The sequence below is a fragment of the Danio rerio genome, chromosome 4 (assembly GCF_049306965.1).
Source record: "Danio rerio strain Tuebingen ecotype United States chromosome 4, GRCz12tu, whole genome shotgun sequence".
NCBI lineage: Eukaryota > Metazoa > Chordata > Actinopteri > Cypriniformes > Danionidae > Danio > Danio rerio.
The window spans coordinates 72,342,501-72,365,642 of NC_133179.1; the positions used below are offsets into that span (position 1 = coordinate 72,342,501).

Below are 23,142 nucleotides of genomic sequence, written 5' to 3' on the forward strand. Positions count from 1 at the left end.
GTGTTTTCAGCTTCCGATTTATGCTTCTGCGTCAAGTGATCCGCTGCCTTATATGAATTATACTTTTTTGTGCTGTTTGTTTCTTTTCTTTTTTTTTTTAAACAATTATTCATGATCATTTTCTCAAGCTTTAACGAAACATTTTGTACATTTAAGGTTGTAACTTTCCCCCCATTTTTGAACATTGCCGCCGAAGTAAATTAGCAAACAAATAAAATTAAAATACAATTACAACAGGAATAAATAAAAGTATAGCAAAATTGAAAATATTGTTAATAATAGTAAATAAATAAATAAAAAGAATAAAATAATAATAGTAAATTAATAAAAAATAAGTAAATAAACTTTAAAAAATAATTCAAATAAATAATTGTGCTGTTTGTTTCTGAACGCTACCTAAATGTACAAGTAGCTAAAACTCGCTCATTCAGAGGTGGGAACCGGTGGACGTGCAGCACCTTTAACCATAAGGTAAACACAAAACAAAAGTCTCCATCTGGAGCTACTTCACGGGACTCGACACTTGTAAACATTCGTTCCAACGGGTTTGTGGGGCTCTTGGTTCACAATCAGCACAGCTACCAAGCCTACCAACCACAGAGCTTGAGCTACGAATCGTTGAGGCGAGTAGTTACATTTCTTTAGAGGTGCATGTCAGCATTGGCATCAGCCATGGCGAAGGTTACGCGACCGTGCGAAGGCTGTGCACTTGACGCAAAAGTATTAATCAGCCTTATGAAACAGTTTCTTAGCCCTAACTTTTTTTGTCACAGATTTTTTTTTTCGAAGAATTTGCTCTTCAGTGTTTGGACTCTCAGTAATGACTTCAAACCACACTGAACTGAGCTAAACCGAACTGAACTTAAACACTAAAAACTGAACTACCCTGATCCAGTTACTATGACCATTTATGCGAAGCTGCTTTGACACAATCGACATTGTAAAAGCGCTATACAAATAAAGCTCAATTGAACTGAATTTTCCAGGGAAAATCAATCAGGTTTAGTTCAGGACTCTGGGCTGCCATTTCCTCATTTCAGTGTTTCCAGCTTCCTAAGAAATGCTTATTAATTATTCTGTGTTCAGTGCAAATTCTCTAAAACAATGAGACATTGTATGTCAAAATACAAATTCCTACACTGTTCAGAGCTGAACTAATGAATGTCAGAGTTCACCGTCTTATTTTTAGTCTTCATCTAGTCCAGCGGTTCTCAAAGTGGGAGTCGGGACCCCCCGAGGGGTCGCGGGGCAATGAAGGGGGGGGTCGCCTGGTGATTTCCAAAAATCTATTTATTTTTATTAAACCATAAGAATTAACATATTTTATCCATAACTATACTGAAAATAAAAATAGTCGTTTATAGTTACTATATACTATATAGTTACTATAGTAGCTTATAGTTACTAGTTCTATTGGATTGCGCCCCCTGGGGTAATTACAGTATATTAAAGGCAGCAATAGCGTCAGATGCATTTTGATTTTATAACATCAGGTTATACTTTCTGGCACATTTAAAGCACTGACACGAATTTAATTGGTGTGTCTGCGTCATTGCATGCAAGGTTTCTGTATTTATAACCACCTCAGAGGATATTGGGGGTCGCGAGTCACTGGCATTGTTATTTTGGGGGTCGCGGGCTAAAAAGTTTGGGAACCCCTGATCTAGTCAACCTGCTGTAAGAGAGTATCAATCATTTTAAAATGTAGTAATTTTGCAATGTCTTTAAAACTGCTAAGTTAGAGGCTGTTACTACCAGTAACTGGGAATAATCTTGAAACAAAAATGGCTATGTTACTCCTCTTAGTCTAAAATTGTAGGCTGTTCACTCATTTTGATCTCCGCTGTATTTATTTTGGATTTTTTTGTAAAATTATTTTTTTTATTTCATTTTTACAGGAACGTATTTTGCCAAACATGCAGCTTTGGCATCCGGATATAGTGACAAGACTCCCCAGGGAACCAAATTATTGCTGATCGCCCGGGTTATTGTCGGGAAATACAAAGCAGGCCGTTATGATTACTGTACGCCTGATGATGACCAGGGTGAAAATGTTCACATCCATGACAGTTGTGTAGATAATGTTCACTTTCCGAGGATTTTTGTCATCTTTGATTCCAACCAGATTTATCCGGAGTACGTGCTTGAATATCGCGGCCGCTGATTTCAGATCAGCATCAGTGCAATAATGAGTGCTGGAAGAACTAGAGAACATGGGCCAGATTTACTAACTCCTTAAACATAAAAAAAAAAACGATTGGAATTTATTAATGTTATTAAAAATTTTAGATGAAATATCATGGATCGACCACATTGCGTTTACATTTGTAGGAGTTTCACTGTCCTAACTATTTTATATGAGAGCAATTTAAAGAGCCTCTATTGTGCATTATAAAGGGGCTGATCTGCATGCAAGGTCAAAAAACACTTTCGCATTTATGTTTACCTAATTATCCCAATGATCATTCATTTGTTCCCAAACTCCTTCTTTGTGATTGGTCGGCTGCATTCAGCGTGAGACTGAAAAAGAAACGCCCACCACGGTCATGAAGTCGCAAGTGTACAGAGTAGATGTGTGAGCCCAATGCAGGAGAGCATTAAACCAATGCACTCCTAACCTCAACGACAAGTAATAACAACGACAAACGTTCAGTATTATGCCCCCCACCTCCACACATCCTGACTTTAGTCTGTTATCACTCCCACCCCCAGTCCTCACTTTTGTCCGTGATCTGGATCTCACTTTAGTCCGTTATCACCTCCACCCACAGTCCTAGCTTTAATCTGCGATCACCCCTACCCCTGGTCCTCACTTTAGTCTGTTATCACCCCCACCCAACAGTCCTCACTTTAACCCTCGATCACCCCCACCCACGGTCCTCACTTTAGTCTTCAATCACCCCAAACCCTGGGCCCGGTTTTTCAAAAGGTTTAATCCGGATAAAATTGATCGGATTCAGTAATCCTGTTTTTGCGATCCGTGATCACGTAATCCAGCTTACTTTTTGAGCCAGTTTTTCAAAGCAACATTGGATTGGATCTATCTGATCCGGATAGGAACTTTTCAGGATCACTAAATTTGGATTACCAGCCTATGTAAAGAGCAACAAGTAGAATAGCCAGTGTGGGGTCAATATAACTTTATTTTTATTTGAAATGAAAACTAAGAACATTTTTTTAAATAATAAAATAATTATAATGATAAATAATAAAAGCAAGAAAAACCCCACCCCATCCTCTTCCAGCAGTCCGCTCATCTGAGATCTATCTTTATGATAAGTTTTAAATATAGATGTATTGAATAAAAAAAAAGACAATGTTGAAACCTCCACAATAATGTCAGACTTCCTCATCTGATGTGGAGGGAGCGGCTTGTCTGAGCGTATTCTTTAGGAGGCAGATCTCAAGTGTGGTCTTGGTTTGCTGCAGTTTGGTCAGAGTCAGTTATTCCTTTGGCAGATGAAGCTGAACTTCTGCTCAGTCTCTTTTTGCAGTTGTATATAAATATAGTAACAGAATAAAATGTATTGTTTTTGGTCTGTTTTGACAGCTGTTTGGGGGATTATTTAATGAGGCCAAACTCTTTCTATTTTGCTGTAGGCCTATATTGAAAGTCTAAATACATTAAAGCCAATAATCACTATAGCCTGACAGATGAACAAATAAAATTAAAACCTTATGAATAAATAGTATATCTCGTAAGATACTGCATGATCCAAATATAGTTTTATTTAATAATTTTTTTAAGTTTTCATTCCATTGTGGCCATGAAATCAAAGCTAAATCCACGCTTCTGATGGGATCAGTTTAATCCAGGTTTTTTGGATCAAAGTGATCCAGCTCCTACAAAAAAGGTCTGAAAAACCCAAACTAAAGGTTTGATCTGGATCAAAACCAAGATTGGATTACGTGATCTAATCCGATTATGTAATCCGTTTTTTCTTTTGAAAAACCCATTTTCAAGATTTGATCCAATCCCTTATCCAAAATCCTAGTGGATTACTTTTGAAAAACCGGGCCCTGGTCCTCACTTTAGTCTGTTATCACTCCCACCCACGGTCCTCACTTTAGTCCTCGATCACCCTCACCCATGGTCCTCACTTTAGTCCTCGATCACCCCCACCCACGGTCCTCACTTTAGTCTGTTATCCCCCCTACTCACAGTCCTCGCTTTAGTCTACGATCACCCCAACCGCTGGTCCTCACTTTAGTCCTTTACCACCCCCACCCATGGTCCTCACTTTAGTCCACGATCACCCAACCCCTGGTCCTCACTTTAGTTTGTTACCACCCCATCCACGGCCCTCACCTTAGTCCACATTCACCTAACCACTGGTCCTCACTTAAGTCCGTTATCACCCCCCCCAACAGTCCTCACTTTAGTCTGCGATCACCCCAACCCCTGATCCTGACTTTAGTCCGTTATCACCCCCCCACGATGCTCACTTTAGTCCTCGATCACCCCAACCCCTGGTCCTCACTTTAGTCCATTATCAGCCACACCACCCACGGTCCTCACTTTAGTCCACGATCACCCCAACCCCTGGTCCTCACTTTAGTCCATTATCACCCCCCAACAGTCCTCACTTTAGTCCATTATCACCCCCCAACAGTCCTCACTTTAGTCCGTTATCACCCCCCAACAGTCCTCACTTTAGTCCGCGATCCACCCCAACCCCTGATCCTCTTTTTAGTCCCTTATCAACCCCACCCACGATGCTCAATTTAGTCCTCGATCACCCCAACCCCTGGTCCTAACTTTAGTCTTCTATCACCCCAACCCCCGGTCCTCACTTTAATCAATTTTCACCCCAACCCCCGGTCCTCAATTTAGTCTGTTATCACCCCCACCCACGGTACTCACTTTAGTCCTCGATCACCCCAACCCCTGGTCCTCACTTTAGTCCATTATCACCCCCCCCCCAACAGTCCTTACTTTAGTCCACGATCACCCCAACCCCTGGTCCTCACTTTAGTCCGTTATCACCCCCACTCACAGTCCTTACTTTAGTCTACGATCACCCCAACATCACCCCCACCCACGATCCTCACTTTAGTCCACGGTCACCCCAACCCCTGGGCCTCACTTTAGTCCGTTATCACCCCCACTCACAGTTCTCACTTTAATCTGCAATCACCTCAACCCCCGGTCATCACTTTAATCAATTTTTTACCCCCAACCACGGTCCTCATTTTACTCCGTGATCACCCCAACCCCCGGTCCTCACTTTAGTCTGTTATCACCTCCACCCACGGTCCTCACTTTAGTCCGCGATCACCGCAAACCTTGGTCCTCACTTTAGTCTGTTATATAATCTAATGTAACTTAGTCTAATTCTACACAGGTGTGTTTGATTGAGGTTGCAGCTGAACTCTGCAGGAAGGTAGATGTCCAGGAACAGGATTAAGTTTACTCGCTTTATTTGTTTGTCAAAAATTACTTTACAATATTGTGGATTCGTGTCATGGGCAGGGCTTCTGTCCACCCGGTGACTCTAGTTTCGTTGCTAAATGGCTAACATGGATGTTATTGAGAGAATAGCTGCGTTTCTGTGCTTTAGGAAGGCTGAAAAACAGCAGAGATTCATTCGGCGCCTCTGTCTTGAGTCCACTAGATCCTTTTCAGAGGTGCACTCCTCCAGAAACTGTACCTGGATGATGGAGGCTTTTCAGCGATGCTTCAGAATAATCCTGCCCTAGTTTGAAGAGCTGATCTCCTGTGTCAGCAGGAGGATTTCCCCTCAAGACACCAACAAGAGGCGCTACGTCATAATCACATTCATTCTAGAGCAAGCTCCTGATTGGCCTCATTTGCGCAAATTGCACCATGCTTTCAACAGTCTGCGTTTCAGTCCCTCTGCAGTGAATACAAACACCAGGGTTTCCAAACTAAAGCGAGATGATGAAATGATGTGTTTTCTTAGGTCCAAGAAGCTGGAGTAGCATGGACACCAGGCATAGCTCTAACAAAACAAATGCATTTTAAAACAAAAACGCATTACTGTAAACATGGGTGTAGAATATGTGAGGGAGGGGAACTAATTACTCTAAGCACTCGTTTATTTGGTACGATTTTCATTGACTTTCATTTTGTTTTCGACTGATGAGGTCAAACTTTAGACGAGTCTTCTTAATTGTGTCCATTTTGACCTTTAATCAATTTGATATCAGTGTGAGATGGGGATCGTATTCCGTCTAACAAGATAAATATGTAAAGGAGTATTAAAAGTTTATTTTCTGCCGCTTTGCTGGGGCCGGGTAGCAGAGGCAGCAGTCTTAGGAGAGAATCCCAGACTTCCCTTTCCCCAGACACTTCCTCCAGCTTTTCCGGGGGGATCCCGAGGCGTTCCCAGGCCAGCTGAGAGACATAGTCCCTCCAGCGTGTCCTGGGTCTTCACCAAGACCTCCTCCCGGTGGGACATGCCTGGACACCTCCCTAGGTAGGCATCGAGGCATCCTAAACAGATGCCCGAGCCACCTCAGCTGACTTCTCTCCATCTGGAGGAGCTTGTACTCCGTGCTCCTCACCTCATTCATAAAGGTGCGCCTTGCGACCCTATGAAGGTAACTAATTTCAGTTGCTTGTATCCGAGATCTTGTCCTTTCTGTCATGACCCAAAGCTCATGAACATAGGTGAGAGTAGGAACGTAGATTGACCAGTAAATCGAGAGCTTTGCCTTTCGGCTCAGCCCTTTCTTCCCCACAACGGACCGGTACATCAACCACATTACTGCAGCCACTGCACCAATCCGCCAGTCAATCTCACGCTCCATCCTTCCCTCACTCGTGAACAAAACCCCAACATACTTGAACTCTTCCACCTGGGGTAAGGACTTTCCTCCAACCTGGAGATGGCAAACCTTTTTCCGGTGGAGCACCAAGTACTAAAAATTGCAGTGCGATTTTTGTCTTTAACCGATTTCCTGTTTAGATAACTAGACTACGATCAGCTCAGCTTGTTTGCGACATAATTTGCACTGTTCTTGTTGTATAGATAATAAAAATTAGCTCTTGTCTTACTGTTCTTTAATTTGCATATTGTCAACAGAAACATCGGTAGGGCATCAACTTCTTATCGTCGCTGTTATGAAATTTGGCGTCGATGATAATTGACCTTGTTAGTAAATCTGGCCCCGTGTGTAAAATGTCAGACTTTTATAACGAAGTTTTATATTTTTCCTAAACAAATTTGAATATTTATCGCAGAGCTATAAGGTGTTCCAGCTAAGAACACTGACGGTAACTGTAAAGTTCTAATGGTCATTCTCGATAAAAATAGTGAAGATGAAAATTATATTTTAGACATTTATAAAGATTTTATTTTATTTATTTATTAGAAATAACAAGATATAATATTTAAAATGTGAAGGAATTTAACTGTAGCAATATACAGTAGGGTATGAATAATTTCGGGCTTTTAAAAACTTTTATTTTGGATGCGATTAATTGCGATATTACATTTGACGGACGCAAAAATTCTGAAAATCAGATTTAAAAGTGTTCACGTTACATTTCAGGACACATTGCTGAAAAGCACATTGAGTATGTTTACATGGACACCAATTATCCGATTTTTGTGCGATTAAGACAATGGCTGCGACCGAAATCGCATACTTCCATACTATTTAGTACGCTAAAATCAATATGCACGCCTAGTAGTATGTCCGAATTCCTAGAATTCGAAAATCAGTATGCGAGAAGTACCCGGATGACTTACTACTTCCGGTCGAAATTCTGGAGTGCGCATCTCATGCACGAGCAAATTCATGAATGGGAGTGAAGCGACGCAAATTACGCAGGTAGGTCGCGTGACCATGACAAAATGGCGGATGTAGTACATCCGAATTCCATTCATACTTTTCACATTCATACTGTAAAGAACGTACTTTTCTAACGGCCGAGTAGTACGTTTAAATTCAAAAACAGTACCTACTGAGTAGTAGGCGGTTTCGGACGCAGCCATTCATTCAGCTCACATTCATACTGTATAGAACGTACTTTTCCATCGGCCGAGTAGTACGCTTAAATTCAAATGCAGTTCCTACTGAGTAGTAGACGGTTTCAGATGCAGCCAATATTCCGACGAAGAGTAAGTCTACCATGTAAATAGCAATTTTTAATGAATTCAATCAAATTAAGGTCACAATCGAACTAAACAGAAATGGAATTAAGACGTGGAGATATTAGTGGCATTATAGAATTTTAGTACAGACATGCAAACACTCAAACTATTACTGTTGTGTAGGATTTTCGCCGCATTTTTCGACAAGACGGCTGTTTGACACTATACTCTGCACCTACCAAGTCAGTGAAGGATCACAGACACACAAAATGCGGAGGCGTGCGGTATCATATCCATTAAAACAACACTCTTCCAGCAGTTCATACTCGCATCCAATATCTCGTTTGTTACGGGGGCATGCCTGAAATGTTCCTGAAAGTGCCAAAATGCAGGTAAAGTCGAACAACTAATAATGAAACTCCGGAGGAAATGTGGATAGTGCTGACGCAGTGACGTTAATCGATCTATGTGCTATAACATGTAAAACGGGATCGTGAAAGGAACCTTCAAAAAGCAACTCGCGCTTATTCGTTCATTTTCTTTTCGGATTAGTCCCTTTATTAAAATGGAGTCGCCACAACGGAATGAACCACCAACAGATCCAGCACATTGTTTTACGCAGCGGATGCCCTTCCAGCCGCAACCCATCTCCGGGAAAACGCTTATTCAGATTAAGGCTAATAATTTGATTACTGATGTCCATGTAAACGTTGTCAGTGATGATTATCGTCAGAAGGACGCCATTTCATAAATTAACCGTCATTTTAAAAAATGCTTAAACAAAATGGACACCTGAAAAACAACTGGTTAAACCCTCAGAATGAACCAAGCTGCTACTCACTTACCGGTGTATTTGGAGTCGTTGTCTTGTTGAAACACTAGTTTTCAAGGACAGTTTCTCTTCGGCATAGGGTAAACATCCTCTGTTGAATGTTGTTTCTAGCAGAAACAACTCTGCTAGAATGAATTGAGTGTCTGTGGTACAGCAGACAGTTTGTTAGACAACCTCCAAACACTGAATTAAAGCCACATTACAGGCTTCTGCGACTATATGTTGTGCCTATGGGTTGCTTGTAATCACGTGGTTCTGGTGGCAAGCGAGATTCAGATTCAAGTTTTCTACACTATAATTATGGTTGCTTATTCAGCCGAAACGCCAATAAAGATATGGATTATTGCAAACAAGATGGAGGTTTCATTGCTGCGATTACATGGCAGGGTAAGGTACTTATATTCTCCTGGATTTAGCATAAGTCTCGTGGTGTTTGTATCTGATTTTTATATAACCCCTTAACATTTAATACACACAGCTAGGCCTCTAGATAACGTTTATTAGTGCTGTCAAACTAATTATCGTGCTCTAAAACGATTTGTACACATCTATGTATTAAAAATGTTTATTTCTTGCCGCCTTTTCTTAAACTTTTCCCCTTTATAAGCAAAAACATTTGTAGCTATATGAAAGCTGTTTGCCATTTCTCGTTTTAGCCAATTTAAACAATTATAAACAACTCAAAACATACATATTTAGATGTTCTGATTCCTATGATGAAGAACCGCATCCAGCCCTCCATCTTAATTTCGAACGTCACGCGAAAACATCCTATTTAAGACATTCCAGGGATCATGGATCAATTTGAGTACGTGAGAATACTTAAAGAGGTCGCGTTGCCCTATGCTGGAGAGGAAATGTCCTTATAAAGAGGGTTTCAACAAGACATAACTAAGCGAGCAGCATCTTGGTTTCAGACCAACAGAATTAACGTTATAAAGTGGCCAGCCTAGTTCCCAGAGCTTAGCCCAATAGATAAACCCGTAGGCTGATATCAAAACATGCTGCTTCTAAGGCAAAACCGAGAAACGTAGAGGAAGGTGCCAGAAATTAGTGCAACAGAGATGGAAAGCGGTTCTCAGAACTGTGGTTATACAACTAAATAACATTATGGAGTGGCCAGCCTAGACCCCAGATCGTAACCCAATAGAGAAACCTGTAGGCTGATATCAAAACATGCTGTCTCTGAGGAAAAAACAGGAAATGCAGAGGAAGATGCTAGAAATTGTGCAACACAGATGGGGAGCAGTTCTCAGAACCATGATTATACGATTATATAACGTTATGGAGTGGCCAGCCTAGTCCCCAGATCGTAACCCAATAGAGAAACCTGTAGGCTGATATCAAAACATGCTGTCTCTGAGGAAAAAACAGGAAATGCAGAGGAAGATGCTAGAAATTGTGCAACACAGATGGGGAGCAGTTCTCAGAACCATGATTATACGTTTATATAACGTTATGGAGTGGCCAGCCTAGTCCCCAGACCTCAACCCAAAAGAGAATTTTTCAGGCTGATGTCTGAACATAGTTTCTGAGGCAAATCCAAGTAACGTAAAGGAAGTTGCCAGAAATTGTGCAACACAGATGGGGAGCAGTTCTCAGAACCATGATTATACGATTATATAACGTTATGGAGTGGCCAGCCTAGTCCCCAGATCGTAACCCAATAGAGAAACCTGTAGGCTGATATCAAAACATGCTGTCTCTGAGGCAAAAGCAGGAAATGCAGAGGAAGATGCTAGAAATTGTGCAACACAGATGGGGAGCAGTTCTCAGAACCATGATTATACGTTTATATAACGTTATGGAGTGGCCAGCCTAGTCCCCAGATCTCAACCCAAAAGAGAATTTTTCAGGCTGATGTCTGAAAATAGAGGCAAATCCAAGTAACGTAAAGGAAGTTGCCAGAAATTGTGCAACACAGATGGGGAGCAGTTCTCAGAACCATGATTATACGATTATATAACGTTATGGAGTGGCCAGCCTAGTCCCCAGAGCTCAACCCAATAGAGAATTTTTCAACTATTTCAGTTAATTGTTACAGTTTTGACCAAAATATGCAGACACTGGTATTTTTCAAACAGCCTACTATTTGTTTGTCTTCACTTTCTGTAAAGTAATAATGCTTTTAACATTTTCTTCATGGTTTAATTTAACATGTTTAGTATCCCCAATGCATTTGTATGTATCGAAATAAAAGTTATTTTCAAGATTTTGAGATTTACTCAGCTTTTTTCAACACACTGCTAATAATTTGTAGATAGATAGATAGATAGATAGATAGATACAGCACAATATATAACAGCAATGGGGTGAAAGATTATCCTTTGCGTGTGTATGTAAGGTCTTTGATTGATTGTTTCAAGAGTGTGTCGCAGAAATTTGACCATTTGTAACTTTAATAAAGTTTATTTTATTGAAAAAATTTAGCAACGAAGGCTATGCAGTGTTGTTTTACGTTATACTATTCAAATACTGTACCCGAATAGCCTACTCCTGTGATTTGTTTATCATTTTTAATAGCCGATTCACTCGCTACAAAACCATCCGAATCAATCCAAATGAATGAATTCTTACCAAATAGAGCTATTCATAATATCGTACTCTTAATACAGTAAAACTAATTCCTGCAAAGTCCAATTCTACCAGTATCGTCTCAAAGTGCTCAATAATATTTGCATCTGGTGACTATGCAGGCCATGGGAGATGTTTAACTTCCCTTTTATGTTCGTCAAACCACCTTCAGGATCCAATGTTTGACCCACTGGGTGCATACGGTCCTCCGTAATGCTTCAGTAGTCCTCGGCAGTGATGCTCCATCAAGCACTGGGTCTATGGAATGCCAGGATATTGCAAACCAGACCTCCCATGCTTCACTCTGGGCAGGCAACAGTGTGGGTGACATGCTTCTTTGGGGCTTCTCCACACCGTAACTCTCCCGGACGTGGGAAAGACGGCGAAGGTGGACTCAACACAGAACAATACATGTTTCACAATGTCCACAGTGACTTACGGTTTGGCTATAGCAGCCAGGCCATGTATATTGACCCCCTCCCGACAAACAGTTTTACTAGAAGCAGGAGAGATGAATCCTGCAGTGAGATGGACAGCTGTGGTTTTACGTTATTTGGATATAATCCGGGTAAGCACTCGGGCGTTAGCTTACTCTTGCCTCCACAGGTAATTCTGATAAATGTGGTCCGTCTTTCGTGGCGGTCTGCTGACATTACCCTTGATACAGTGGCGGTTGATATGTTAACTAAGTGATATCTTTAAAGCTACCCCTGAACCTTCTACAACCCAGTACTTTCGTTTGTGAGTACATGCTAACTCCACAGACACCCCCCCCAACAGTCCTCACTTTAGTTTGCGATCACCCCAACCCCTGATCCTGACTTTAGTCCGTTATCACCCCCACCCACGATGCTCACTTTAGTCCTCGATCACCCCAACCCCTGGTCCTCACTTTAGTCCGCGATCACCGCAAACCCTGGTCCTCACTTTAGTCCGTTATCACCCCCCCAACAGTCCTCACTTTAGTCCACGATCACCCCAACCCCTGGTCCTCACTTTAGTCCATTATCACCCCCCAACAGTCCTCACTTTAGTCCGTTATCACCCCCCAACAGTCCTCACTTTAGTCCGCAATCCACCCCAACCCCTGATCCTCTTTTTAGTCCCTTATCACCCCCACCCACGATGCTCACTTTAGTCCTCGATCACCCCAACACCTGGTCCTAACTTTAGTCTTCTATCACCCCAACCCCCGGTCCTCACTTTAATCAATTTTCACCCCAACCCCCGGTCCTCAATTTAGTCTGTTATCACCCCCACCCACGGTACTCACTTTAGTCCTCGATCACCCCAACCCCTGGTCCTCACTTTAGTCCATTATCACCCACACCACCCCTGGTCCTCACTTTAGTCCATTATCACCCACGGTCCTCACTTTAGTCCGCGATCACCGCAAACCCTGGTCCTCACTTTAGTCCGTTATCACCCCCCCCCCAACAGTCCTTACTTTAGTCCACGATCACCCCAACATCACCCCCACCCACGATCCTCACTTTAGTCCGCGGTCACCCCAACCCCTGGGCCTCACTTTAGTCCGTTATCACCCCCACTCACAGTTCTCACTTTAATCTGCAATCACCTCAACCCCCGGTCTTCACTTTAATCAATTTTTTACCCCCAACCACGGTCCTCATTTTACTCCGTGATCACCCCAACCCCCGGTCCTCACTTTAGTCCGTTATCACCCCCACTCACAGTTCTCACTTTAGTCCGCGATCACCGCAAACCTTGGTCCTCACTTTAGTCTGTTATATAATCTAATGTAACTTAGTCTAATTCTACACAGGTGTGTTTGATTGAGGTTGCAGCTGAACTCTGCAGGAAGTTGGTGTCCAGGAACAGGGTTAAGTTTACTCGCTTTATTTGTTTGTCAAAAATTACTTTACAATATTGTGGATTCGTGTCATGGGCAGGGCTTCTGTCCACCCGGTGACTCTAGTTTCGTTGCTAAATGGCTAACATGGATGTTATTGAGAGAATAGCTGCGTTTCTGTGCTTTAGGAAGGCTGAAAAACAGCAGAGATTCATTCGGCGCCTCTGTCTTGAGTCCACTAGATCCTTTTCAGAGGTGCACTCCTCCAGAAACTGTACCTGGATGATGGAGGCTTTTCAGCGATGCTTCAGAATAATCCTGCCCTAGTTTGAAGAGCTGATCTCCTGTCAGCAGGAGGATTTCCCCTCAAGACACCAACAAGAGGCGCTACGTCATAATCACATTCATTCTAGAGCAAGCTCCTGATTGGCCTCATTTGCGCGAATTGCACCATGCTTTCAATAGTCTGCGTTTCAGTCCCTCTGCAGTGAATACAAACACCAGGGTTTCCAAACTAAAGCGAGATGATGAAATGATGTGTTTTCTTAGGTCCAAGAAGCTGGAGTAGCGTGGACACCAGGCATAGCTGTAACAAAACGAATGCATTTTAAAACAAAAACGCATTACTGTAAACATGGGTGTAGAATATGTGAGGGAGGGGAACTAACTACTCTAAGCACTCGTTTATTTGGTACGATTTTCATTGACTTTCATTTTGTTTTCGACTGATGAGGTCAAACTTTAGACGAGTCTTCTTAATTGTGTCCATTTTGACCTTTAATCAATTTGATCTCAGTGTGAAATGGGGATCGTATTCTGTCTAACAAGATAAATATGTAAAGGAGTATTAAAAGTTTATTTTCTGCCGCTTTTCTGGGGCCGGGTAGCAGAGGCAGCAGTCTTAGGAGAGAATCCCAGACTTCCCTTTCCCCAGACACTTCCTCCAGCTTTTCCGGGGGGATCCCGAGGCGTTCCCAGGCCAGCTGAGAGACATAGTCCCTCCAGCGTGTCCTGGGTCTTCACCAAGACCTCCTCCCGGTGGGACATGCCTGGACACCTCCCTAGGTAGGCATCGAGGCATCCTAAACAGATGCCCGAGCCACCTCAGCTGACTTCTCTCCATCTGGAGGAGCTTGTACTCCGTGCTCCTCACCTCATTCATAAAGGTGCGCCTTGCGACCCTATGAAGGTAACTAATTTCAGTTGCTTGTATCCGAGATCTTGTCCTTTCTGTCATGACCCAAAGCTCATGAACATAGGTGAGAGTAGGAACGTAGATTGACCAGTAAATCGAGAGCTTTGCCTTTCGGCTCAGCCCTTTCTTCCCCACAACGGACCGGTACATCAACCACATTACTGCAGCCACTGCACCAATCCGCCAGTCAATCTCACGCTCCATCCTTCCCTCACTCGTGAACAAAACCCCAGAATACTTGAACTCTTCCACCTGGGGTAAGGACTTTCCTCCAACCTGGAGATGGCAAACCTTTTTCCGGTGGAGCACCAAGTACTAAAAATTGCAGTGCGATTTTTGTCTTTAACCGATTTCCTGTTTAGATAACTAGACTACGATCAGCTCAGCTTGTTTGCGACCTAATTTGCACTGTTCTTGTTGTATAGATAATGGAAATTAGCTCTTGTCTTACTGTTCTTTAATTTGCATATTGTCAACAGAAACATCGGTAGGGCATCAACTTCTTATCGTCGCTGTTATGAAATTTGACGTCGATGGTAATTGACCTTGTTAGTAAATCTGGCCCCGTGTGTAAAATGTCAGACTTTTATAACGAAGTTTTATATTTTTCCTAAACAAATTTGAATATTTATCGCAGAGCTATAAGGTGTTCACGCTAAGAACACTGACGGTAACTGTAAAGTTCTAATGGTCATTCTCGATAAAAATAGTGAAGATGAAAATTATATTTTAGACATTTATAAAGATTTAATTTTATTTATTTATTAGAAATAACAAGATATAATATTTAAAATGTGAAGGAATTTAAGTGTAGCAATATACAGTAGGGTATGAATAATTTCGGGCTTTTAAAAACTTTTATTTTGGATGCGATTAATTGCGATATTACATTTGACGGACGCTAAAATTCTGAAAATCAGATTTAAAAGTGTTCACGTTACATTTCAGGACACATTGCAGAAAAGCACATTGAGTATGTTTACATGGACACCAATTATCCGATTTTTGTGCGATTAAGACAATGGCTGCGACCGAAATCGCATACTTCCATACTATTTAGTACGCTAAAATCAGTATGCACGCCTAGTAGTATGTCCGAATTCCTAGAATTCGAAAATCAGTATGCGAGAAGTACCCGAATGACTTACTACTTCTGAAGTGCGCATCGCATGCAAGCTACCCTATCCTGAGACGCACCACGAGAAAATTCATGAATGGGAGTGAAGTGACGCAACGTGGGTAGGTCACATGATCATGATAAAATGGCGGATGTAGTATGTTTGAATTACAATGGCTGTGTCCGAAACCGCATACTTCCATACTATATAGTACGCCAAAATCAGTATGCGAGCCGAGTAGTATGTTCGAAAATCAGTATGCGAGAAGTACCCGGATGACTTACTACTTCCGGTCGAAATTCTGGAGTGCGCATCTCATGCACGCTGCGCTATCCCATGATGCCCCGCGAGCCAATTCATGAATGGGAGTGAAGCGACGCAAATTACGCAGGTAGGTCGCGTGACCATGACAAAATGGCGGATGTAGTACGTCCGAATTCCATTCATACTTTTCACATTCATACTGTATAGAACGTACTTTTCTAATGGCCAAGTAGTACGTTTAAATTCAAATACAGTACCTACTGAGTAGTAGGCGCTTTCGGACGCAGCCATTCATTCAGCTCACATTCATACTGTATAGAACGTACTTTTCCATCGGCCGAGTAGTACGCTTAAATTCAAATGCAGTTCCTACTGAGTAGTAGACGGTTTCTGACGCAGCCAATATTCCGACGAAGAGTAAGTCTACCATGTAAATAGCAATTTTTAATGAATTCAATCAAATTAAGGTCACAATCGAACTAAACAGAAATGGAATTAAGACGTGGAGATATTAGTGGCATTATAGAATTTTAGTACAGACATGCAAACACTCAAACTATTACTGTTGTGTAGGATTTTCGCCGCATTTTGCGATAAGACAGCTGTTTGACACTATACTCTGCACCTACCAAGTCAGTGAAGGATCACAGACACACAAAATGCGGAGGCGTGCGGTATCATATCCATTAAAACAACACTCTTCCAGCAGTTCATACTCGCATCCAATATCTCGTTACGGGGGCATGCCTGAAATGTTCCTGAAAGTGCCAAAATGCAGGTAAAGTCGAACAATTAATAATGAAACTCCGGAGGAAATGTGGATAGTGCTGACGCAGTGACGTTAATCGATCTATGTGCTATAACATGTAAAACGGGATCGTGAAAGGAACCTTCAAAAAGCAACCCGCGCTTATTCGTTCATTTTCTTTTCGGATTATTATTTATTAACCCGGGGTCGCCACAGCGGAATGAACCACCAACAGATCCAGCACATTGTTTTACGCAGCGGATGCCCTTCCAGCCGCAACCCATCTCCGGGAAAACGCTTATTCAGATTAAGGCTAATAATTTGATTACTGATGTCCATGTAAACGTAGTCAGTGATGATTATCGTCAGAAGGACGCCATTTCATAAATTAACCGTCATTTTAAAAAATGCTTAAACACAACGGACACCTGAATAACAACTGGTTAAACCCTCAGAATGAACGGCGGTAAGTATTAACAGAGAAGATGCCAAACAAAATTACCTCAGTTATCCAGAACGTTAATCTTGTTGGTCTGGAACCAAGCTGCTACTCACTTACCGGTGTATTTAGAGTCGTTGTCTTGGTGAAACACTCGTTTTCAAGGACCGTTTCTCTTCGGTATAGGGTAAACAACCTCTGTTGAATGTTGTTTCTAGCAGAAACAACTCTGCTAGAATGAATTGAGTGTCTGTGGTACAGCAGACAGTTTGTTAGACAACCTCCAAACACTGAATTCAAGCCACATTACAGGCTTCTTCGACTATATGTTGTGCCTATGGGTTGCTTGTAATCACGTGGTTCTGGTGGCAAGCGAGATTTAGATTCAAGTTTTCTACACTATAATTATAGTTGCTTATTCAGCCGAAACGCCAATACAGATATGGATTATTGCAAACAAGATGGAGGTTTCATTGCTGCGATTACATGGCAGGGTAAGGTACTTATATTCTCCTGGATTTAGCATAAGTCTCGTGATGTTTGTATCTGATTTTTATATAACCCCTTAACATTTAATACACACATAATTACACACAAACTAATTATCGTGCTCTAAAACGATTTGTACACATCTATGTATTAAAAAATGTTTATTTCTTGCCGCCTCTTCTTAAACGCTTCCCCATTATGAGCAAAAACATTCGTTACTATATGAAAGCTGTTTGCCATTTCTCGTTTTAGCCAATTTAAACAATTATAAACAACTCAAAACATACATATTTAGATGTTCTGATTCCTATGATGAAGAACCGCATCCAGCCCTCCATCTTAATTTCGAACGTCACGCGAAAACATCCTATTTAAGACATTCCAGGGATCATGGATCAATTTGAGTACGTGAGAATACTTAAAGAGGTCGCGTTGCCCTATGCTGGAGAGGAAATGTCCTTATAAAGAGGGTTTCAACAAGACATAACCCCCAAAACACTCTAAGCGAGCAGCATCTTGGTTTCAGACCAACAGAATTAACGTTATAAAGTGGCCAGCCTAGTTCCCAGAGCTTAGCCCAATAGATAAACCCGAAGGCTGATATCAAAACATGCTGCTTCTGAGGCAAAACCGAGAAACGTAGAGGAAGGTTCCAGAAATTAGTGCAACGGAGATGGAAAGCAGTTCTCAGAACTGTGGTTATACAACTAAATAACATTATGGAGTGGCCAGCCTAGTCCCCAGATCGTAACCCAATAGAGAAACCTGTAGGCTGATATCAAAACATGCTGTCTCTGAGGAAAAAACAGGAAATGCAGAGGAAGATGCTAGAAATTGTGCAACACAGATGGGGAGCAGTTCTCAGAACCATGATTATACGTTTATATAAGGTTATGGAGTGGCCAGCCTAGTCCCCAGATCTCAACCCAAAAGAGAATTTTTCAGGCTGATGTCTGAAAATAGTTTCTGAGGCAAATCCAAGTAACGTAAAGGAAGTTGCCAGAAATTGTGCAACACAGATGGGGAGCAGTTCTCAGAACCATGATTGTACGATTATATAACGTTATGGAGTGGCCAGCCTAGTCCCCAGAGCTCAACCCAATAGAGAATTTTTCAACTATTTCAATTAATTGTTACAGTTTTGACCAAAATATGCAGACACTGGTATTTTTCAAACAGCCTACTATTTGTTTGTCTTCACTTTCTGTAAAGTAATAATGCTTTTAACATTTTCTTCATGGTTTAATTTAAAATGTTTAGTATCCCCAATGCATTTGTATGTATCGAAATAAAAGTTATTTTCAAGATTTTGAGATTTACTCAGCTTTTTTCAACACACTGCTAATAATTTGTAGATAGATAGATAGATAGATAGATAGATAGATAGATAGATAGATAGATAGATAGATAGATAGATAGATAGATAGATAGATAGATAGATAGATAGATACAGCACAATATATAACAGCAATGGGGTGAAAGATTATCCTTTGCGTGTGTATTTAAGGTCTTTGATTGATCGTTTCAAGAGTGTGTCGCAGAAATTTGACCATTTGTAACTTTAATAAAGTTTATTTTATTGAAAAAATTTAGCAACGAAGGCTATACAGTGTTGTTTTACGTTATACTATTCAAATTCTGTACCCGAATAGCCTACTCCTGTCATTTGTTTATCATTTTTAATAGCCGATTCACTCGCTACAAAACCATCCGAATCAATCCAAATGAATGAATTCTTTCCAAATAGAGCTATTCATAATATCGTACTCTTAATACAGTAAAACTAATTCCTGCAAAGTCCGATTCTACCAGTATCGTCTCAAAGTGCTCAATAATATTTGCATCTGGTGACTCTGCAGGCCATGGGAGATATTTAACTTCCCTTTCATGTTCGTCAAACCACCTTCAGGATACAATGTTTGACCCACTGGGTGCATACGGTCCTCCGTAATGCTTCAGTAGTCCTCGGCAGTGATGCTCCATCAAGCACTAGGTCTATGGAATGCCAGGACATTGCAAACCAGACCTCCCATGCTTCACTCTGGGCAGGCAACAGTGTGGGTGACATGCTTCTTTGGGGCTTCTCCACACCGTAACTCTCCCGGACGTGGAAAAGACGGCGAAGGTGGACTCAACACAGAACAATACATGTTTCACAATGTCCACAGTGACCAGGTTTGGCTATAGCAGCCCGGCCATGTATATTGACCCCCTCCCGACAAACAGTTTTGCTAGAAGCAGGAGAGTTGAATCCTGCAGTGAGATGGACAGCTGTGGTTTTACGTTATTTGGATATAATCCGGGTAAGCACTCAGGCGTTAGCTTACTCTTGCGTCCACAGGTAATTCTGATAAATGTGGTCCGTCTTTCGTGGCAGTCTGCTGACATTACCCTTGATACAGTGGCGGTTGATATGTTAACTAAGTGATATCTCTAAATCTACCCCTGAACCTTCTACAACCCAGTACTTTCGTTTGTGAGTACATGCTAACTCCACAGACAGTCAAATAAAAAGTGTAACTGAAGACTTTTATTTTGTTACTAATGACTTAATTGCTGATATACTCATCATGATATCATCATTTTCATCCGCCTATCTGGGGCCGGGTCGCGGGGGCAGCAGTCTTAGGAGAGAACTCCGGACTTGGTTTTGAATGGTTTGATGCTGCGTTCACACCAGACGCGTCAAGCGCGAGTGATTTACATGTTAAGTCAATGCGGACGCGCGAATAGACATCCTGTAGCGCGATACACGCGAATGGCGCGGCGGGAATAACGCGAATGGCGCAGTGCGAATAGCGCGATACGCGCGAGGCGAATTGAGCGTTTTGCGCATTTGACGTGCTTAACAAGCGTTTCACGCGAATCTCTTGAATTCGAAAATCTGAACTTCAACGGACATTCGCGCCGCGTTAACCAATCAGAAGCTTGCTCTTGTGGGGGTGTGATTGTGACGTAGAACCAGTTGATGGTGTCCCGGGGCAAATCCTCCAGGCGACACTGACAACAAGTCATCAAACTGGGCTTGGCTCAGTCAGAAGCACCGCTGAAAGCCTCCGTCATCCAGGTTCAGTTTCTGAAGGAGTTTATGAGCTCACAGAGCTGGATGCACCTCTGAAAGCATGTAGTGCACTCAGACACGGTCCTAAACGTATCGACGCTGTTTTTCAGCCTTCCTAAAGCACATTAAAACTGTTATTTTCTTCATAAAATCCATGTTAGCCATTTAGCAATGAAGCTACAGTCACCAGGAAGACAGAAGCCCTGCCCATCACGCCAATCCGCATCTGTTCTGAAGTAAATTTGACACGCGAATGAAGCAGATTTGACGCGCGAATGAAGCGAGTAAACTCAAATGTTCACGCGACTATTTACGCACGAATAGCGCGATTTATCCGCGCGTTCCGCGTCTGGTGTGAACACAGCATTAGAAGCACTTTAATGATTAATTATTCAACACACACACTTTTGGGAAAACTACTTTCATCAGTAAACAAGTTTATTTTAACACCAAACACACTAGTATTGGCTCAACGCAAGGCGTGCTATTTAAGAGGTGGACTTCTTTTCAACGTAAACGGATTAAATATACCTTAATTATCTCCGCGTCACCGGAAGGACTCAGTCAAAGTAGTCTTCAATGTCGATGTTTGGGTTTAGCAGCTCCTCGCCATATCGGGTCAAGTCCATTTGGTTGAGGATGAGGTTTTCGAAGGTTTCCTCCAGATCGGTTTCTCCAATAAGGACGGCTCCCACCATCCGGCCGCCGCTCAGGACCACTTTCACATACTCCTGTCCTTTCGTACACCGCACGAGAAGCTCGTGGTCCTGGCCCAAACCCTGAGCGTTGAACTTCCCCAGCAAAACCACCTGCGGATTAAAAACAACCCCCCCAAAAAAATAGACATATATGAAAATAGAGGCATTTTCACATTCTTACAAACAGAGAATTACCATTTAAAATCAACGAATGGCCAAAATAATCTGAATTCTGATTGAATGTTGCTTGGTCTTACATAAAGAGAGGAAGAGGATAAAATAAAAGTGGAAATTCCTCTAGAAAGAGCTTGATATTTTGTTTATTTGAATATTTATAACAGATAGAATTGCTCGCCTTGTAGTTGAAGAACTTTGTGATGTGTGAGAAGAGCTCAAAGCAGAAGTCCAGCTCGATGGGCTCGTCCAGGACATCTGCAGCCATGCAGCGAGCTGCGTACCAGCCCATCTGACGCGCCTGAGTCCACAGCCGCATCTGAACCAGACAATCAGCCCTCAGTACGTCACGATAAACCAATCACTGAGCCAGAACCACTGTGTTTGTTTAAAGTAGGGGTGGCCAACCCTGTTCCTGGAGATCGACCTTCCTGGAGATTTCAGTTGCTACCCATATCAAACACACCTGAACCAATTAATTAGGACCTGAACACCTGCTGATAATTACAGGCAGGTGTGTTTGATATGGGCTGCAACTGAAATCTCCAGGAAGGTCGATCTCCAGGAACAGGGTTGGCCACCCCTGGTTTATAGCATATATGAAAGCACGTTTCAAGGATTTTGGAGATCCCAATAAGAGCAGCCTTACCACAGACACTTATTCTGCAAACTGCTGTAGGATTTGATCTTGACTAAACTAAACATTAATATGTTTTAGGTATATCTCTTGGCAATATTTCGTCTCAATCATCAGTTCCAGATCTGACGGAGATGTTAAGTTTTAGAAATGTACATAAATTAAATGCTGGCGAATCACATCCATTGTTATTTTGTCCTATTACCTTAGCATCTTCACGTTGTTTGTGAGAAATATTATTTATAATTGTTGTTTTTAATAAAAAAATGCATTCCAAGGTACGTTATTCCCAGATAACAACCGCAAAAAAAAAAACACAGGCTCATCCGGGAATATCGACGAATACGTTCAAATCAAGATACTGATGTCTTTGCATGTCTCTTTGACACTGTCTTGAGGAAGATAATATGCAAGTTAGTCTATGATTTATTCAGCCAGAGTCGCTTCTGTCAGCTTTGTGTTTTTGACTGTTTGACACCATCTTGAGTCTGAATAATGCGCAGGTTAGTGTATACTCCATCAGCTGTTTTAGTTTCTGTTGTGTTTTTGACTGTTTGGTGCCATGTTGTGTCTGAATAATGCTCAGGTTAGTGTATACTCCATCAGCTGTTTTAGTGTCTGTTGTGTTTTTGACTGTTTGTCTCCATCTAGTGTCTGAATAATGCGCAGGTTAGTGTATACTCCATCAGCTGTTTTAGTGTCTGTTGTGTTTTTGACTGTTTGTCTCCATCTTGTGTCTGAATAATGAGCAGGTTAGTGTATACTCCATCAGCTGTTTTAGTTTCTGTTGTGTTTTTGACTGTTTGTCTCCATCTTGTGTCTGAATAATGCGCAGGTTAGTGAATACTCCATCAGCTGTTTTAGTTTCTGTTGTGTTTTTGACTGTTTGTCTCCATCTAGTGTCTGAATAATGCGCAGGTTAGTGTATACTCCATCAGCTGTTTTAGTTTCTGTTGTGTTTTTGACTGTTTGTCTCCATCTAGTGTCTGAATAATGCGCAGGTTAGTGTATATTCCATCAGCTGTTTTAGTTTCTGT

At 41.8% G+C, this 23,142-nt stretch overlaps 3 protein-coding genes and 1 long non-coding RNA gene across 11 annotated transcripts in view; 2 read left to right on the forward strand and 2 right to left on the reverse strand.

The window, feature by feature from the left end:
* Nucleotides 1-3,657, forward strand: part of parp11 (poly(ADP-ribose) polymerase family member 11) — a 20,722-nt gene extending 17,065 nt beyond the window's left edge. For 2 of the 4 annotated variants that reach the window (XM_009300979.5, XM_068220826.2), the window contains exon 8: nucleotides 1,899-3,651. In XM_009300979.5, the coding sequence (XP_009299254.1) occupies nucleotides 1,899-2,164 (266 nt within the window). In that variant the 3' untranslated portion in view covers nucleotides 2,165-3,651. Of the gene's footprint in view, nucleotides 1-1,898 lie in introns of all 4 variants that reach the window. The other 2 variants (XM_073948886.1, XM_073948885.1) reach the window with 1 other exon arrangement.
* tmem19 (transmembrane protein 19) overlaps nucleotides 1-23,142 on the reverse strand; it is a 1,055,620-nt gene that overhangs the window by 58,197 nt on the left and 974,281 nt on the right. The window lies entirely within an intron of this gene.
* Nucleotides 1-23,142, reverse strand: part of pyroxd1 (pyridine nucleotide-disulphide oxidoreductase domain 1) — a 47,716-nt gene that overhangs the window by 11,014 nt on the left and 13,560 nt on the right. Inside the window, 3 exon segments of one of the 4 annotated variants that reach the window (NM_200763.1) lie at nucleotides 5,405-5,961; nucleotides 21,128-21,405; nucleotides 21,650-21,787. In NM_200763.1, the coding sequence (NP_957057.1) occupies nucleotides 21,157-21,405; nucleotides 21,650-21,787 (387 nt within the window). In that variant the 3' untranslated portion in view covers nucleotides 5,405-5,961; nucleotides 21,128-21,156. 4 annotated transcript variants of the gene reach the window in all.
* LOC141381960 (uncharacterized) lies at nucleotides 15,282-18,842 on the forward strand. Its single transcript, XR_012402871.1, has 2 exons — nucleotides 15,282-18,673; nucleotides 18,748-18,842. It is a non-coding gene; the product is annotated as an uncharacterized lncRNA (long non-coding RNA).